At 34.7% G+C, this 19,677-nt stretch overlaps 1 protein-coding gene across 1 annotated transcript in view; it reads left to right on the top strand.

Moving 5' to 3' along the window:
• The window catches only part of LOC149194310 (short-chain dehydrogenase reductase 2a-like), a 106,932-nt gene extending 90,649 nt beyond the window's left edge, over nt 1-16,283 (top strand). The window contains exons 3-6 of the mRNA XM_089407626.1: nt 14,481-14,705; nt 14,853-14,931; nt 15,135-15,210; nt 15,305-16,283. Of these exons, the coding sequence (XP_089263752.1) occupies nt 14,481-14,705; nt 14,853-14,931; nt 15,135-15,210; nt 15,305-16,127 (1,203 nt within the window). The 3' untranslated portion in view covers nt 16,128-16,283. The remainder of the gene's footprint in view (nt 1-14,480; nt 14,706-14,852; nt 14,932-15,134; nt 15,211-15,304) is intronic.
• Nucleotides 16,284-19,677: the final 3,394 nt, after the last annotated feature.

Here is a 19,677-nt window from a genome sequence, read left to right on the forward strand (position 1 = left end):
GGGATCTACAGGAGGATGCCGAGGGTTGTTTTAGAGGTTTTAAAGGTGGAAAAATGGTGGGAAATGGTAGCTGAAGACTAGAGGGATGTGCTAAGGTGTCTGAGGTTCATCAAGGAGAATTAGGAAATAAAATGATGTTTGGATTTGTTCAAGAGATGGGAGGAAAGCTTATGAGAAAAGTTCAGAAATTAGGGCAGATTTGTGAAGGGTTGTGAATGACCTACGAAACCTGTTACAAAAGAGATGGTGATGGCTGCTTTATTGATTTATTATGAGCAGAGGTGTATTGTAAGAGAGTTGCACATCAAAATATTGAAACTAAGCAAGAAAAGGAACTAGTTGCACCAAAAAATAGAACTATATCTCATGTTAACCTAAATTCTGATCTAGGGAAATAAAATGTTGAACACTGTTGTATGGAAAGGAAAGCATGGAAAGAGATTTAGTGCAGAAACAGAAATGAACATGGCAAAATGGATTTGAAGCAAAGCATTCTAAATCAAACTACAACACTATAAATTGCATGGAGGAAGCAAAATTGTGTTTTTGTGGCATGAAGAGTGTCTTAACCTAAGCTCATAGTCCCAAAGGGAGGAAAGGAGGTCAAGGCCCTGTTGGCCTTTTTGTATCTTTCTCCTATCACTATTTAACTTACTTCAGCAACTGAAATGGAAACAGCTATGTAAATTACCAACAACAACCTATTCTAACCAAGGGGAAAAAATCTATCTAACAACAACTAATTCATACACTGAAACAAGAAAACATATAAATACAAAACAAGAGGTGTTGGGCAGCTTGAGTTGGGCCATAACCCAAGAGCTTCAGCCCTCTGAAAGAACTTAGTGCTGGCTCAGAAAACATTTCATCTCCATTATCAAAATAATAGTCACATTACATAAATTGTTCACAAAAGTAAGCTCGAAATGAGCTCAGCAAGAGCTGCAACAAAAGTGCGAAAATTTGACTAACATCCAACTAAACTTCTGAGGCCCTAAGCCCCCCTATTTATACAACTGGAACCCCAACAACTCTCCTAAAATCAAGGAGGCTTGTCTTCCAAGATTAGAGATAGACACAGTTCTTCTTCACTTACTCAGTTGCCTCTTGGATGCATTGATGTGGCTGCTTGTTCTCCAATATTTCTGAAGGAGGATTCGAAGTAGGGGGTCATAAATGAGGGGGACACCCTCCTACCAATTCTCTCCCTTGTTTTCCTCAAATATTGGCTACCAAATGCTCATTAAACCTTTGACTTTGTCTGAAAACTGACCATAAATCTGCATGAAGGACACATTAGACTTCATGGCATAATGACTAACCCAATTCACTCTATTAGCATAAATATAATAAAAAACATGCAATAAACTAATGAGAATGGTGGATTAATCTGAGTTAGGAGGAAAAATGAGCCCATATAATTATCCATTTATGGGGCTCATCACTAACGAAGCAAATCTCCATCGCAAATATCCATCCCATGGCTCGAAGTGGATGATGAGGAGAACATGAAAAAAAAAAACCCTAGAAATCAACGTGAACTCCATTCTCCAGATTCTCCAATAAGAGTCATCATATTTTAGTTTCTTTTTAATTTAAATATTTTAGTTTTTTAAAAGAATTATAAAAAATAGTTTACAAGGTAACTTAATTCATAATCATGGTTATGAGGTATTATATAAATTATGAATTTCAAGGTTTAAATATCTCATAGAACAAAATAATAATAATAATAATAAGACACACTTTACAACATAATTCTTTCCCTTTACAATATAATTACTTGCACATAAATACACAAATAGTAAAAATGATTGGTTTTCATAAATCAATATACTTCAAGAGTTTATAATCATATATTAATATAATTTTGGAATAGATAGATATTTATTATTGAGAAGGTGCTACACATTATTATATTTGAAATTAAGAATAATATCACTTAAAAGTAAGAAAATTTTCGATAAAAACCACATCATCGTCATCATGAGAACAAGATGAAGAACCATATCTTGGCATCAAGTTAACTAGATGAAGAAAAGAAATTAGACATTATCATATAATAGTTAGATTTGACTAAATAAATATTATTTATTAATAAATAATAATATTTTAATAAAAAGACATCATTCTTAAAATATAGTTTTTAATATTGAATTAGGAAAATAATTAATCATTTATTAGTAAATAATCATTTTTAAACCATTTTTATTAATATTATTTAACCTTTTTCAATCTTTATTGCCTTCCTAAATTTACTTATCAATTAAATTTATTATTAATTTTAATATATATATATATAAATAAAAATAGAATGGATAAATGGCTAATATAATTCGTTTGTTAATATATATATATATAAACAAACGAATTATATTAGCCATTTATCCATTCCATTTTTATTTCTCATAATTATATTAATTAAACATACTTACCTAAACAAATCTTCCATTAACTAATTGGATTTGGATCATGTTGAGCTCATAATTGCGTTACTGAAATCATGTAATTAATTGAATTATTTTCACTATGTTTGGAAGCAAAAAATTACTTACCATGGAGTTTGTTTTTCCCTTTTACGTTAGGGCTACTTTGAATTCTTACATCTATGAGAGTTTGAAAATTAAAATTATGATTCACGGTCATATTATTTATATTCTTTTCCATTCTACAATAATTTATATAAAAGAAATGGTTAGTTATAATTTTGAGTCATGTAATTTAAAAAATTTTAAAAAATTAAATTTATTTATTTATTTAATATTTTGAAAAAACTAAAAATTACAATTTCACAAAAATTTGTATTAATAATATTTAATGAAAAACCAAAATATCTAATGGTTAAACTACATTATAATGAAAAACCAAAATATCTAATGGTTAAACTACATTATTTTATCATAGTTCCAGTTGTGAAAACTAAAAGTAAGATTCTGACTCTCGTGTGTAGAGTGGACTGTGACTATTTAATGAAAAACCAAAATATCTAATTGTTAAACCACATTATTTTATCATAATTCCAGTTGTGAAAACTAAAAGTAAGATTCTGACTCTCGTGCGTAGAGTAGATTGTGACTATTGGATGTAGAGGAGATGGTAACAAGGTATTTTATATTAAGTGATTTTAAAAATATAGATGTTTTTGGATTTTGGCTATTCAAACTATATATTAAACGTGTTAATTATCTCAAAACTCACATAACTTATCAAATTTTAATATTTTAATATTTATATTTATTGAATTTCATATAAATATAAATATTTATATATATTAAATTCCATAATTTACTAAAATAAATTTTTTTATTAAAAATTTATTATATAATTTTTGGAAAATTTAAACTATATTTTCAATTTTAAATTTTTAAAAACATTTAACACTATAAAATCAACCCAAAAAATACAAACAAAGAAAAGTTCCCTTATTAACTTCATTCCTGAAAAGGTTACATGCCAACAAGGAAAATATCCCCATATTAACTTAATACCCGAAAAAGCAACCTATTGTTGATGACATTGTAATGTTTCCTTGTTAAATTGCAAAAAAGAATTCAACGTACTGGCTATGAAAAGTTGATTACTTTTAAATCAAAAATAATAAATGATCTTTCCTATTTAGAATTTTTACATAGTTAATATACATGGTCTTATAAAAAAAAATCAAATACTTTAAAATTATAAGGCTTTTCCAAAATAAAGTATATACATTATTAGTCTCTGCCATCTGGCAATGGCCAGGGACTATAGTAATCAAAATGCGATGCTATAGCATTAGTCTAAGGTGCTATGTTACTAATTTGAGCTGAGTATCGCGGGGGTAACCAAAGTTTTTAAATACAATGTTGTTTGCCATTGCTGGAGTAACCAAAGTTCTTAAATGCATCTTTGTTTGCCATCTTATTTGGCCTCTTCCCGAGGCGGAAGAGGCTGGACCATAGGTTTGTTCTGTTTTACCCGGTTCATTATTAATCGCTGTGAAACAGTGGATATTAATGCTAACATTAGTTTGTAGTTTGAGCGTTTATTTGCATGTTGGCATTTTAGTTTGAGCATAGTTTGAGCATTTATTTGCAGGTTGGCAGGTGTAGATGTGCATGCAGGTGGTGTAGGTGCCACCCGTGCTTGCCGTTGTTTCCACCTGTTACTGCATGGTGCTTCGGTGTTACTGCAGCAGGTCCAATATGAACAATAGCTATAGGATCCTTCTCATCCCATTACTAATCCTAAATCGGTGGTCGTTCCTTCCTGGGGCGTGATGCGGCAGTAGCGGCTTTCGGATCAAGCAATTTGGGCTTCTGAACTTTCCTCAGCTACATCCTGCACGAATGCCAGAGATAATATTAACTTACTGTACATATGAATATACGTTATGAAACATCTCATATTTGTTTTTATAGTATGAAACATCTCAGATTTGTTTTGACATTAAAACTTAGGCCGAAAGGAAACCAGCCATGAGTTCGACAACAACTTCTGGGCCTTCATTGAAAAGGAAGGAGTCGATGGTTTCGAGGGAGGGAGACCAGTTGATCATCACCCCTCTTGGTGCGGCGAACAAGACCGTTCTGGTAACCCCAATTCACTTGTTTTCTTTTTGCTATTTTTTTCTCCATATTTCAATTGGGTCTCCCCCAGTGCATGGATGGAAGAGGCATAACACATTAAACACATTAAGCTACTGCAGGGCTTTATTTTTTCCTGCGCCTTTCTATTCATTATACTACTTTTTTCTACGCCTCACTGCTACTTCTTCGTCAAGTATTGAAGAGCATGGAGTTACCTAAAAATGGAAAGGGATTGCATGTAGGGCAAGGAGTGTTACAACTATAAAATTTCCAGAAGACGCCCACTCTACAAGACTATGTTATATGGGGTTTAAGTTGTTTTGCTGGAAATGACTGCAACAATAGCAAAAAACTCCTTGAAGTATCTGTCATATTAAAGGGTTTATAGCTTGATGTGGAGTGTGGATATGAGAATACATTTTCAAGCCTGCCAGATTCGTAGACTACTAAAATCTGAACAATATATTAAAAAGTACAGACACTACATTCTATAAAATCATTGAAACAACCAGTCTAGGATAGTACCTTTCACCTTGTCAAACGACTCGAAACGAAAAATGAGTGAGTGAGCCAATTTTTAGGAGAAAAGGCCATTAGAAGCAGTTGCCTAATATTTTAGATTGCCCTCGGATTGTGCGAGGAATTCCACTCCCATCTGGAATATTATGTATACTCGAGCCACTTCATTTGCCTCTTCTCCTTTGCCTTAATTTCCTAATTTAGCTTCTTTGGCTGGATTTGTTTTGCCAAGCAAAAATTCACAGGTTCAAACCCCAGGTGCCCCTGGAAAGACCATTTATTGTTCTTCTTCGCAGAACACTGACTACAGAGCTGACTACTGATTGAAAGGGTAGGGCGTTTTCACAAGCCACTGAATCTCAAGGAACTAAAACAACCCTGGTACGTCATGGGCATAAAACCGCGTTCAAGGCCATTTGCATTCGTTGTATCGGCGCCCCTGGAAAGACCATACTGCCTACGGACTGTCCGAGGAATTCCACTCCCATCTGGAATATTATGTATACTCGAGCCACTTCATTTGCCTCTTCTCCTTCGCCTTAATTCCCTAATTTAGCTTCTTTGGCTGGATTTGTTTTGCCAAGCAAAAATTCACAGGTTCAAACCCTAAGCGCCCCTGGAAAGACCATTTATTGTTCTTCTTCGCAGAAGGCATGCATGCGCTCTCCCACAAATCGGCGCCCCTGGAAAGACCATTTATTGTTCTTCTTCGTAGAAGGCGTGCATGCGCTCTCCCACAAATCATCCAGGTTCGTTCCGTTGCCGGGTACATAGAAAATCAGAATAAAGGCAATTCGTTCCCAAATTGTAACTGATTAATACCTGTCTTAAATAAATTTATGCCCGGAGTTATTTTTATGGTCTAACATCAGAATCAATGACTCAAACTGCGACTGTTTTTCTATTTAAGTCTGTCTATTTATCGCTAGTGCACACAAACCAGGCAGAATGAAATAACCAGACATATAATAACTAAGGATGATTGATGCTCTCATCCGCGGATAAGTATAGGGTTTAATTTTCTTGCTCTCCTTTGGGCTTAGCGAGAAATCTTTCTGCCAGGCCGGATCTACGGCCTGAGTTTCCAATGCGATTTCATTCTCATTGCTCATTTGGTGACATTTGAAAGAAATCTGGATCACGAGGTCATCTTCATGGAGATCTGTAATCGTAACCGAAGACAGATGTTTTGGGTTGTTACAATAAAGTTGGTGACATGAAAGCGAGCATGCAAGCCACGTGATATGGCTCTACCTCTTGCCTAACATCCTTTCCAATGGAGAGTCGACCATAAAATATTTGCATGCAAAATATACGAAACGTGGCTACATTCCCATTCAACCTATAAATGTCGTTGCAGTGTTACTTGGGTACTTGCATTTTTGGGAAATATAAAAAATGTGGTTGCGTTCCAATTCAACATATAAATGTCATTGCAAGTGTTACTTGGGTTATTGCATATGTGGACATGTGTTCTTATGCTGGCGAACAAAGGGCTCCGAAGAAAACGCCAAACGCTTCGGTCAAATGGGATGGACCATGAAGGCGAGCTTCCATCGGAATTTGATGATTCACAATAAATTTGTTATAAACCACTTAAAATCAAAGCTTTAAATATCTCGATATAAACCAGATGGCTTTAAACGTCATCATACTCAAACCTGACTATCATCATACGCCGCTCGTTCAACTCCGCTTCCGCTGGATTGACCCGTATGGCGCAGCACGTCGTTTCGATAGATCTGAAGAATACCTCAAAATAAGGAGTATGTATAAATTATTATGATCTCCATGAACACAAATCCAAACAGAAACGTAAAACATTATTGCTATGATTATTGGTCACATGACACATGAATTGGGGATTCGAGGGAAAAAAATTATTGCACATCGTTAACTAATTTGTGTACCTCATCGAGCACTGCCTGTGCCTTCGCAGTTAAGAGAGCGACCTCAAATATATCGTGCTCGTTGCCCTCCGCTGCCCAGTTGCAATTTTCAATTATGGCTCTCCTCATCCAAACGAAATATTCCTCTAAAGCATTAAATTGCATTGTATTGTTCCTTGTAGAGCTATCCAGCTCAACACAGAGACTTGCTGCCATGCAGCGTCTCTTGTTAAATATGTATTTAATAGTAAAACATATACATTCTTCAATATGGATTTACATAAATTTTAAAAGGTGTTATTTAGGGAGGTTATAAATTAGTTTGGAAATAAAGCATATACACTATTAAATATGTATTTAATAGTAAAACATATACACTCTTCAATATGGATTTACATAAATTTTAAAAAGTGTTATTTAGGGAGGTTATAAATTAGTTTGGAAATATTTTTTAATTGAAATTTGGTAAGTTCTTTTTTAAATATTTAATTATAAAAATGTTTGAATTATTTTTTATGGAAATAAATTTAACATTATTATAAATCTTAAGATTATAAATCTTGAAATTAACAACTATAATTTAAATTTCTACCAAATTTTTAAAACATCGCACCAAATTTTTTATTATTTTCTGAACAAATATATACCCTCATATACTACTCTATTTCAAAGTACGTATATTCGATACAACCATATTTCAAAGCGTATTTCAAAGTGCATATATTCGTACAATACCACAAACGATGAGTCATACGTCAATGCATAATGCTGGTCGTTGAACCGGCCTGCCAATTCCATTTATTTCACATATGGTTATTATTCATCGAAATTTCGTCAATTCCATTTATTTATAATTTTCAAAAAAAAATCACGATTTTAAACGATTAATAATACATCCTTCTATTAAAATTACAATTTTCGAACTAGTATCCTAAAAAGTGTTGAGATTTCTCTGTTTTAGACGAAATAGGCAAAAATCCCAGTGTGTGACAACAATAGAAAATCTGTTGCTGGATTAGCTCCAGGTTGTTGGGAGAAAATTAATGCATCCTAAATTTGATGTGAGAGGCAGTTAGATTCTCTTTGCTATAAAATAGGTAGTCATTCGGATAGCTAGGTGTAGAGTTAGAGTTTGATTGATGTAATCACCTGTTTGATTAATAATATTGTCGATGCCTTAGTTGTGTGGACGTAGCCCAGATTGGTTGGGTGAACCACGTTAAAAAGCTGTGTCCCTGTGCATGATTTTTAATCACTGTGTATATGCTTTTATGTTTGCTGTGCATCTGATCTCCAACAATTGGTATCAGAGCATGTTGGAGGCGTCGTGTGAGCCCGAAGAAGCTGCGTGAAACATTTTTTTTTTGATGCGTTGCTGGAGCGCACTGCTGTTGGTGCGTGGAGCGAAGCGCTGCTGAGGATTACTGCGTGGTGAAAGCTACCATCGAAAAGGAGGTATATGTTTCCTGCGAAAAGGAGCTCAGTTCGGATCCAAAGGGGAAAGGCGAGTGGAGCATCGATACATGCTGGTGCATGGAGGTGAATCGGCGGTCAATAAGCTGAATAATCCTGCGTGGATTTGTGTATTTAACACTGCGTGGATATATATTATAACACCTGCGTGGCGATGAACAATAACTCCGCGTGGTTGTAGTGCGTATTCCAGTTTTTTTTTTGGTGTACAGCGTGGTGCGAGCTGTTGAACCTGCATGCTGTGTATTGAGTCTGCGTGGAGCGCTGGTCGCCACGGATCATAGAGCCATTCGCCACGCGAATTGTGGTCCTAGGCGTCAAATAAATGTGTGTGACTTGTTAGCTGTATGCTGCTGCGTATAGATTTGGTGCTGCCGCAGATACGTGTAATGTCAGAACACGCCTAAAATTGGTGAGTGCCTTTTGTTTTTTTTTTTATACGTTTTCTTCTTGGCGCGGGTAATTCAATCACAGTTGCGCCAGCCAATTGAATTAGCGCGGAAACGCATTAATTAAGTGCGCCAATGCGCTAATGAGCCGATAGGCGCGCATTTGAGTGCGATTCTCGCGCCAATTTGTCATCACTTAGAGCGTTTTTTAATAGGCGCGGTTCAGGTGCTAATCAGCAAGCGCCATTTGTTTTTTAATTTGGAATCTGAGATTTAAACAGCAAAAACACCGGGGGTTGTTGTTTGTTTTTAAAAAGGCGAAGATAATTTGAGGCATAGGCATTTAGTGACATTCAATTTTGTTTTTTGTTAAATTGAAATTGGAGATTCTTTGTTTTAGACGAGATGGCGAAAACTCAGAGTGCCCGATTCGAAATCGAGAAATTTAATGGCAAAAATAATTTCGAGATCTGGAAGGTAAAGATGCATGATCTGCTAGTACAGCAGGGCGTGGCGAAGGCGTTGTTGGGCAGGTCCAAACTGCCTTCCCCGTGACAGATGATGAGTGGAATGAATTGGATGGAAGAGCCTTGAGCGGAATTCGGTTGTGTTTGGCTGATGATGTTTTATTTAACATCGTGTCAGAGACGACTGCAGCTGGTTTGTGGACGAAGTTGGAGAAGCTGTATATGACAAAATCCTTGACAAACCGGATTCTCCTGAAGCGGCAGCTTTACGGTTTGCGGATGAAAGAAGGTACCTCGATTACTGATCACCTGAATGTTTTTAATACCTTACTGGTGCAATTAGACAGTCTAGATGTGAAATTTGATTCAGAGGATAAGGCAATAACTCTATTGTGTTCATTGCCCGAATCCTGGGATCACTTTGTTACTTCCATAAGCTTTAGTACAACAGACATCCTTGAGTTTGACGATGTTGTTGGAGCCTTGTTGTCTGAGGAGACGAGGAAGAGGTCGAATGCAGACACCTCTACATCAGAGGTAATGATGGCCAGAGGTCGCTCAAGAGAGAGACACTTCGGGGGCAAGCATAGCGACTCTCGTTCAAAGTCCAAAGGAAAGAAGACAAAGGTAAAGTGCTGGCATTGTGGCAAGGCTGGACATCTGAAAAAGGATCGCTGGAAGCGAAAGCAGGCTGCTAAAGAAGGCTCGTTGACAGAAAAGAAGGAAGCCAACACCACAGATACAGGTTCAGTATCTGGTTCAGGTATGAGTGATGAGGTATTGTCTGTTAATATGTCAAATCATGATCAACATTGGTTGCTAGATTCTGGTGCACCAAACCACATGTGTATACATAGAGATTGGTTTAAGACATATAGATCAGTGAATGATGGAGTCGTGTACATGGGTAATGATGTCACATCTAATATTGTGGGAATAGGGAGTATACAGCTGCAAATGTTTGATGGCACAACCAAATTGTTAACTGATGTGAGACATGTACCAGATCTAAGAAAAAATCTAATTTCATTAGGAGCACTGGATACGAATGGATATAAAACTGTAATTCAAGGTGGAGTTATGAAAATCTATAAAGGTATCTTACTAGTGATGAAGGCTAAGAAGGTAGGAAATCTTTTTCAATTAGAAGGTAGAACTAGGTCAGATCATGTGTCGGTGTCTGAATAGGACAGTAGTTCCATTCGCCTATGGCATCAAAGGTTGTGCCATATGAGCGAACGAGGGTTGAAAATTTTGGCTGACCGCAAGTTACTTCCTAATCTAAGATCTGGAAAGTTAGATTTCTGTAAACATTGCTTGTTTGGAAAACAAAGTAAACAAAAGTTTAAAACAAGCAAACATACTAGTAAAGGAATACTTGATTATATTCATTCAAATGTTTGGGGTCTAGCACCTACAACCTCGTATGGTGGCTCATCGTATTTTGTGTCGTTTATTGATGACTTTTCTCGGAAAGTATGGGTCTACATGTTGAAAAAGAAGTCTGATGTTTTTACAGTTTTCAAGCAGTTTAGAGCATTGGTAGAAAACAACACTGGTAGAACTATAAAATGTTTAAGAACTGACAATGGTGGTGAGTTTACTTCCAAGGAGTTTGACAGCTATTGCGAGGATGCAGGGATCGAGAGACATAAGACCACGGTTTATACTCCTCAGCAAAATGGAGTTGCTGAACACATGAACAGGACTCTTCTAGAGAGAGCAAGGTGTATGCTGAGTAACGCCAGGTTGCAAAAGGAGTTGTGGACGGAAGCGGTGGCAACAACTTGTTATGTGATAAACCGATCTCCATCAACGGCGATAGGCTGCAAGATCCGCAAGAGGTATGGAAAGGACACCCTTGTGACTATTCTAAACTTAGAGTGTTTGGTTGTGATGCATATGCTCTAGTGCCTAAACATCAGCGAACTGAATTAGATCCGAAATCGAAAAGGTATGTCTTTGTTGGGTATGGTGATGGAACAAAGGGATTTAGATTGTGGGATCCTACTACCCGCAAAATCATCATCAACAGAGATGTAAAGTTTGATGAATCCTCTCTTATACAGTTAGATGTAGATAATAAATTGAAACAGGATGATGTATCTGATTTTCAGCACATTCAGTTTGACAGCACTTCTGATGATAGTCATGATGATCATAGTTCAGATTCTAGTCATGAACAGGTTTCAAAATCATATTATGAACAGGGTTCAGATGGAGGACATGAACAAATCTCAGATGGCGATCATGAAGAAGTTCCTACAGATGGTAGACAGCCATTTGTGGAAGCACCAGAAACATCCTTAAGGAGGTCTACGAGGATCAAACGCCCTCCGAGAAGGTATGATGATTATGTTACTTCAGTTGCTTTGACCGCTAATGATGATGAACCTTTGTGTTATCAGGAAGCTGTAGAAGGTTCAAATAGTGACAAATGGAAAGCAGCCATGAAGGAAGAAATGATGGCCTTAGGTAAGAATGGCACGTGGGATCTGGTTGAACTTCCCAAAGGCAGGAAAACTGTGGGATGCAAGTGGGTGTTCAAGGTGAAACGGGGTGTGAATGATACGGAAGATAGGTACAAAGCGAGACTGGTTGCAAAAGGGTTTTCTCAGAAAGCTGGCATAGACTTTCATGAGATATTTTCACCAGTGGTTAAAATTGTTTCAATTAGAATTATGTTAGCATTAGTGGCTTTGCTTGATTTAGAGTTGCAGCAATTAGATGTTAAGACTGCATTTTTACATGGAGACTTAGATGAGGAAATATATATGGAACAACCGGAAGGGTTTGTTCAGCATCACAATGAGAAATTTGTCTGCAGGCTCAAGAAGTCATTATATGGCCTGAAGCAGTCGCCTCGGCAGTGGTATAAGGAGTTTGATTCTTTCATGTTGAGTCAGAAATATGTAAGAAGTGAATATGATCATTGTGTTTACTTTAAGTAGTTAAATAATGGCATGTTCATTATCTTAGTGTTGTATGTTGATGATATGCTTTTAGCAAGCAAAAGCATTGAAGAAATCAACAGGTTGAAGACTTAGATGGCAAGGACATTTGATATGAAAGATCTAAGAGTAGCAAGACAGATTTTGGGCATGGCGATTTTCAGAGACAGGAATAATGGTAAGCTGTGGCTATCACAACAGAAGTATGTTGAGAAAATACTTTTGAGGTTTGGTATGAATAATGTGAAGCCTGTGTCAGTCCCTTTAGCTTCCCATTTCAAGCTTTCTTCCAGTTTATGTCCTAATACAGATGAAGAAAAGGATTATATGTCTCGAATTCCATATGCCAATGTAGCAGGATATTTGATGTATGCGATGGTGTGTACGCGACCAGATATTTCACATGCAGTTGGGGTTGTCAGCAGGTACATGGAAAATCCAGGTAAAGAGCACTGGTCAGCAGTAAAATGGGTGCTTCGGTATTTGAGAGGCACAAGTAGTTATTGTATTACTTACAATAAGAGTAGTGAATCTGTTTGCGGATATGTTGATTCTGATTTTGCAGGTGATTTGGATAAGAGAAGATCAACTTCAGGGTATGTCTTTACTCTTGCAGGTGGAGCTATTAGCTGGATGTCAAAGCTACAAAACATTGTTGCTTTATCCACTACTGAAGCAGAATACATTGCTGCTTCGCATGCTTGCAAAGAGGCGGTTTGGTTGAAAGGTTTGCTTGGTGAGTTTGGTAGGTTACAGGACAACATCAGGTTACTTTGTGACAGTCAAAGTGCAATACATTTGGCTAAGAATCCGGCCTATCATAGTAAATCAAAGCATATTCCAATTAAGTACCATTTTGTAAGACAGGTTATCACTGAAAGAGGAGTTTCTCTTGAAAAGGTGCATACAAAGGAAAACTGTGCAGACATGTTCACGAAACCAGTTTTGTTAGAGAAGCTACGTTGGTGTTTGGCTTCTCTTGGCTTGCAGAAAAGATAACAATAATAAACAAACATGGCATCAGGCTAATTGTTGTCAAGGTGGAGATTTTTGAGATTTTTCTGTTTTAGACGAAATAGGCAAAAATCTCAGTGTGTGACAACAATAGAAAATCTGTTGCTGGATTAGCTCTAGGTTGTTGGGAGAAAATTAATGCATCCTAAATTTGATGTGAGAGGCAGTTAGATTCTCCTTGCTATAAAATAGGTAGTCATTCGGATAGCTGGGTGTAGAGTTAGAGTTTGATTGATGTAATCTCCTGTTTGATTAATAATATTGCCAATGCCTTAGTAGCCCAGATTGATTGGGTGAACCACATTAAAAAGCTATGTCCCTGTGCATGATTTTTAGTCGCTTTGTATATGCTTTTATGTTTGCTATGCATCTGATCTCCAACAAAAGACTTATCCATAATAAAGCATATACACTATCAAATATGTATTTACATATTAGAACATATACATTTTTAAATATGGATTTACATAAATGTTAAAAGGGGTTTTCTTGTCAGGAGGTTATAAATTGATTTGGAAAGTTATTTTTTCCATAATTTAGTGATTTTTTAAAAATCTAATCACATGTGTCTTTGAATTATTTTTATTTAGGGTAAAAATAGATTCAATATTATGAAAAAATCTTAACCATTTTAAAATTCAATAACTATAATTTAAATTTTCCAAAATTTTACTTAAATTTTTAACAAAAATTATAACAAAATTTCTAGTATTTTCTAAACAAATTTGTGTCCTTAATCTATTTCAAAGTGTACAATACCACAGTCGATGAGTCATACATCGATGCATAACGCTGGTCGTTGAACATGCCAGTCAATTCCATTTATTGCGCATATTGTTATTATTCATCGAAATTTCGTCCTTGCCCGTGGTGTTTGACTACGTTTTTATCAGTTTTTGAAAGGCTGCCAATACTCTCTAGAGATACTTTTTCAACCTTGAATGCCGTCGTGAACAAAATTCAAAGATTAGGAAATGCGTATAGGCTGTCGTTTTAAATCAGGATTTGAATGCCGTCGTGAACAAAATTCAAAGATTAGGAAATGCGTATAGGCTGTCGTTTTAAATCAGGATTCTGTGCCCTTTGACGAAATTGTAGTTATAACTTGTGGTTCTAAATATGGTCATCACAGAAGGATACTCGCACTGAGCTGCCTCTTAAGTTGGGAGATCATTTCAGTAGCAATCTCTTGAGTGCTGTGTCTTTTGTGCAGTTTCTCTTTCCTTTCCGAATCACAGTCGTGTCGGCGCAACATGTAGGCGAGAGCACTCCTAACCAGCATTCAACGGTGCGAGATAACGTACCACATAGCAAAAGCAACGAAAATCCCATAGTGTTGACCAATACTGTTTCTGAATGTAACGAGGATGGCCATTCTGTGATGCCCAATATCGTTTCAGAGGTTATTGAGAATGGGCATGGGCATGTGCGGGAGCCGGTCATTATTTCAGAAAGCAATGAGAATGGACACACATCCTTTAACAAATAGTTGTGCTTTTGTAATCCCACAAGCTGTCGAATTAGTCTGGATCATATTTTGCTACACAGTATTTGCGTTGTGTCTCTTTTACTTTGTTGGCGCAAGATTTCTGCTGGTGATAAATTGCTTAATTTCAATCACATATCTGTATTTCAATTTTCATTTACAGAACTGTGTGCTGAAGGTTAAGGAGACCTTCTAAAGGTTTATGACGGGTTTCAAACATAGTTACAAAGTTCGGCAGCATCCGCCAAAAAAAATCGAAAATTCTTGAATACTATTTGATTCATTTAATAATTCGTTAAGTTTAATACAGTAAGCATTTTTTTGAGGAGTAAAAATTAAGATGTATATTATCTTATTTTTTTTTCAACGTTGAATTTACAGTGTCGAATTTGATAACTATGGTTTCAAATACATGTCTATATAAATTTGGTAACTATGGTTTCAAATACGTATCCATGTATTAACTAGCTTTGTCGTTGGAGAGTTACTAGAATACATGAGATTTTACCGCATGTTGCCTAACGTAAAATTGCTTTGCCTTATATATATAGGTTGGAAGGCAAAGTAGCAATTATTACGGGAGGTGCGCGAGGGATCGGCGAAGCTGCTGTTCGGCTTTTTGCAAAACATGGTGCAAAAGTTATAATAGCCGACATCGATGACACTGCAGGCGAGAAGCTCTCCAAATCTTTGGCTCCTGCTGCAACATACGTGCATTGCGATGTGAGCAGAGAGGAGGATGTGGCGCAGCTTGTCAACATAACAGTTGCCAAGTACGGGAAACTTGATATCATGTACAATAACGCAGGAATCCTTGGAGAGCAGAAGAAACGCAAGAGCATAATGGAGTTTGATGCAGAGGAGTTCGATAGAATAATGAGTGTTAATGTGAAAGGAGTGGGGCTTGGAATGAAACATGCAGCACGAGTCATGGTTCCCAGAAGAAAGGGGTGCATTATTTCTACTTCAAGTGTTGCAGGTGTTCTGGGAGGACTTGGACCTCATGCATACACGGCATCTAAGCATGCCATCATCGGTTTAACAAAGAATGGTGCATGTGAACTAGGAAAATATGGGATTCGGGTGAACTCAATTTCTCCCTTTGGAGTTGCAACGTCTATGATGATAAATGCTTGGAGCGAATACGATACAGAAAATGTAGAAGAGATGTTAAAGGATGATCTCGAACATCGCAAGCAGAAAATAGAAGAGCTGGTTGGAAGCTTGGCAAATTTAAAGGGCCCAACTCTTCGAGCCAAGGATATAGCAGAAGCAGCCCTGTATCTTGCCAGCGATGATTCGCAGTATGTAAGCGGCCATAATTTAGTAGTGGATGGAGGTGTTACAAACGTAAATAACTGTATTCGTCTGTGACCTGCTTCCAAACAATTTGTCTCTCGTTTCACGCACACTGTTTTCACCAATCTTGATTAATGTAAGGAGTTTGGACTCCACAAGGGTGCGTACTGAAAGTTGACTTGCAAGAGCTAATACTTGTGATGGAAGTTGACTGGAAAGAGCCTTATCTGACATTCGTTTAATGATTTAATTTTGTGAAACTGCTTGTAGTTTAACTAATTTACTGAAAGTTGACGTTGACTGGGAAGAGCTAATACTTGCCATGGAAGCTGATTGGAAAGAGCCTTATCTTACATTCGTTTACTGATTTATTTTTGTGAAACTGCTGGTAGTTTAACTAATTTTAAAATGCAAGGTTTTATGGCATGTATTTAATAATTTTAAAATGCAAGGTTTTATGGCATGTATTTAATAATTTTAAAATGCAAGGTTTTATGGCATGTATTTAATTATTGTAGATTTTTTTTGGTGAGGGATTTTAATATTATTACTTTAGTTTTATTTTAATTTTGGATTTATTAGGGATTTTTCTAGGTGCAGAGATTTGAACTTCAGAGATTTGATCTTTCTCACAGGTTGATAGATTTGGAATTAAAATAGATCTAGGTTGGTTTAATAATTAATTTTAATTTTTCTTTTAATTTTTACTTTTATATAATTTTACTAAGTCAAAATGTTTTAACTAATAATTTTCTTTTTTCTTTTTATTTTTATGCAATTTGATTTGGTCAAAATGTTTAGATAAGATAATATAACATGACATTACAACATCTATTCCATACTAGGAAATAAAAGATGGTTTTGGGCTTGTGGTATTGATGAGTCATCATATTGGCCCATGGTATGGTATGGTTAATAATATCTGTGGTAAAGTGAGAGTGAATATCCATGGTTAAAAATCTTGTTATATTTTAAGTATTAATTTTTTATGTGGTTATTGATGAAATTTAAATATGGTCACAAAATTATTATTTCAATTCATATAATAAAATGGATGATATTTTTTAATGTGGTAAAGGTGTCGATAGATCTCCAAAGTAATTATAATTTATTGTTTTTAAGATTTAATCAAAAAACTATTATAAAATTAAATATTTATAAAATATTTCGATTGTAAAATGATAGATGGTTTATGGGCATATTGTATTGATGAACCATGGTATTCACACATCATATTGTAACAAAGTCTATTTACAAGTTAATAATATATATGGAAAACATATTGTTATATTGTAAGTATTAAAGTTTCCATATGCTTATTAATTAAAATTAAATATGGTTCTAGAATCATTATTTTATTTTATAATATTAAATGGATCTTAACTTTTTCTTTTTATTTATAGGCTATATATTTTAATGTAATATATATGTTACTATTTTCTTTTATCTAAAAAAGTATTCATAATTTTACTAATAAAAACAAAATTACAATAAAACAAATTGAATTTTATTAATTTTATTATTTTTAACATTTTAAGAACACCACAACATCTCTCTTATACTAAGCTCCACATTATTTTTAACCTACATGCAAATATTTACCAATTTTTTTATGTATTATAAATTAAACACATTAATCTAAATTCAAACTATTAAAGTAAAATGTAAAATTATTTATAAATTTTCTTATCTTATAACTACAAATCATTTTTATACTACATGTACACCTTACTACTATACTAAATTGTAAAAAACCTTTTTAACAGTAACACTATATATATATATAGACTTTACCAATAACACTTTATATAAAGTGAAACCACCATCGAAATCAAAAAGCTTTCGTTCTGGGAAGGAATCTTATCACCTCTTACTTCCGCAAACACAGAGCCACTTTCAAAATGGGACAAAAATTACAGAGAGGCCAGTTGGAAATATAAAGTACAAACATTGGGAGTCGGTGAGGGATCCATGTAACATTAGATTTTGACCAAATGAGAGTCCCAGCAGTTTCGTGCACTGGATTATGAGTATTAGTGGTACATTGTAAATAGGTAAACCGAGTGTGTTGAACAATATGATGGCATCACAAATATTTTTAAAAGTAATGAGCGGAAAGAGGTCACGGACAGATGAAAATTTAAAATAATAAAATTTGTTTTTGAGTTTAATTGCAAAATAAATCGATGACTACATCACTTTTAGTGTACGTATAAATGGATGAAAAACGAAGTGAAAAGGGTAATTTACCCACCAAAATTTAAAAATAATAAATATTTGCTTTTGAGTTTTAGAGCAAGATAAATGGATGACAAGAAGACCCTGTGATACGTAGCAAACAAATTCAATGGATTTTTCTTTTTTTTTCTACAATGTGTTTGAATAAAATAAATTTTAAAAAAATATTAATTACTTATAATATATTTATTTAAAATATATTATTGAATAAAATAAATTATATAAACAATTTAATTTAAATAAAATAAATTGATTATCTATTTTAAGAATACTAATCAGAATTATGAAAATAAAGTTGGATAAGGAGGAAAAAAGTTTGCGCTGGAATTTCAACGTACTTTTGAGCAGTAAATAACTAAATCTTCAATGCAACTTATTTTTAGATGTAAATACTAAAAAAATTGAATTATAAAGTGAGTAAGTTCAAAATATATTTGGTTAAATAATAATATTTAAAAAATATTTTTAATTAATTTATATATATGTTAAAAAAAATTAAATATTTAAATTCAAAATTTATTTGTGTACTTAGATATTATGATTTCATATATATATATATATATACAAACATTATTTTCATGTAAATATCATATTTATAATGTTACATGCATAGTACTTATTATTCGACTCAATAAAATAACTTTTATATAAGTTATGAAAAATGAATGTAGCATGATTAACACATTCATTTTGTTATAAATTTACGATATCATAGATTCACTAAGCATAAATAAATGGTACAAATTCATGATATCATAGGTTTACTAAGCATAAATAATAGTACCATTTAACTTGTGAGAGATAAGTCCTTACTAGCTCTATTAATGTGCAACTAAATTTATACAAGGAGGTGACCCTTGGTTTCAATGTCTAAAGGTCCCTTCATATTCTCCTACTTTATTTATTTACAAATTTTATTACAAAAATACCAAATGATTATGTTCAACATTCCCTCCTTTAAGTCAAAGGGGTGTTTGTGATCCAATTGCATATAGATGGCCACCCACTTCTTCTACTGACTCAATGGTTCTCTATATTTTTGGAAGTTTTTCTATGACATTTTAGGTCCCAAACTTGTAGGGTCTTTTTGAGGCCTTGAATGATGTTTTTTGGAAATATCATAGGCCACATGTTGCCATAGAATCCCCTTGGCCATGGCCAAAATTTGTAGTCCTTGGACGGATCTTTCCAACGAGCTACTATGTACATTAGATAAACATTGTATGCACAATTTTTCCCTAAGGAAATTAATTTACCAACTAACCACCTTGTGGGATTGCAAACCATTCGGCACTTCATATTATATGGTTAGGGTTTTGGACCTCTACAATTCTTTCTTTATGTTAAAAGACCATCATTTTGGCCTCTTATAATAGATTTTGCAAAT

Source organism: Pinus tabuliformis, chromosome 2_2 (assembly GCF_031772625.1).
Source record: "Pinus tabuliformis cultivar Carrire ecotype Pingquan chromosome 2_2, CPIR1, whole genome shotgun sequence".
Classification (NCBI taxonomy): Eukaryota; Viridiplantae; Streptophyta; class Pinopsida; order Pinales; family Pinaceae; genus Pinus; species Pinus tabuliformis.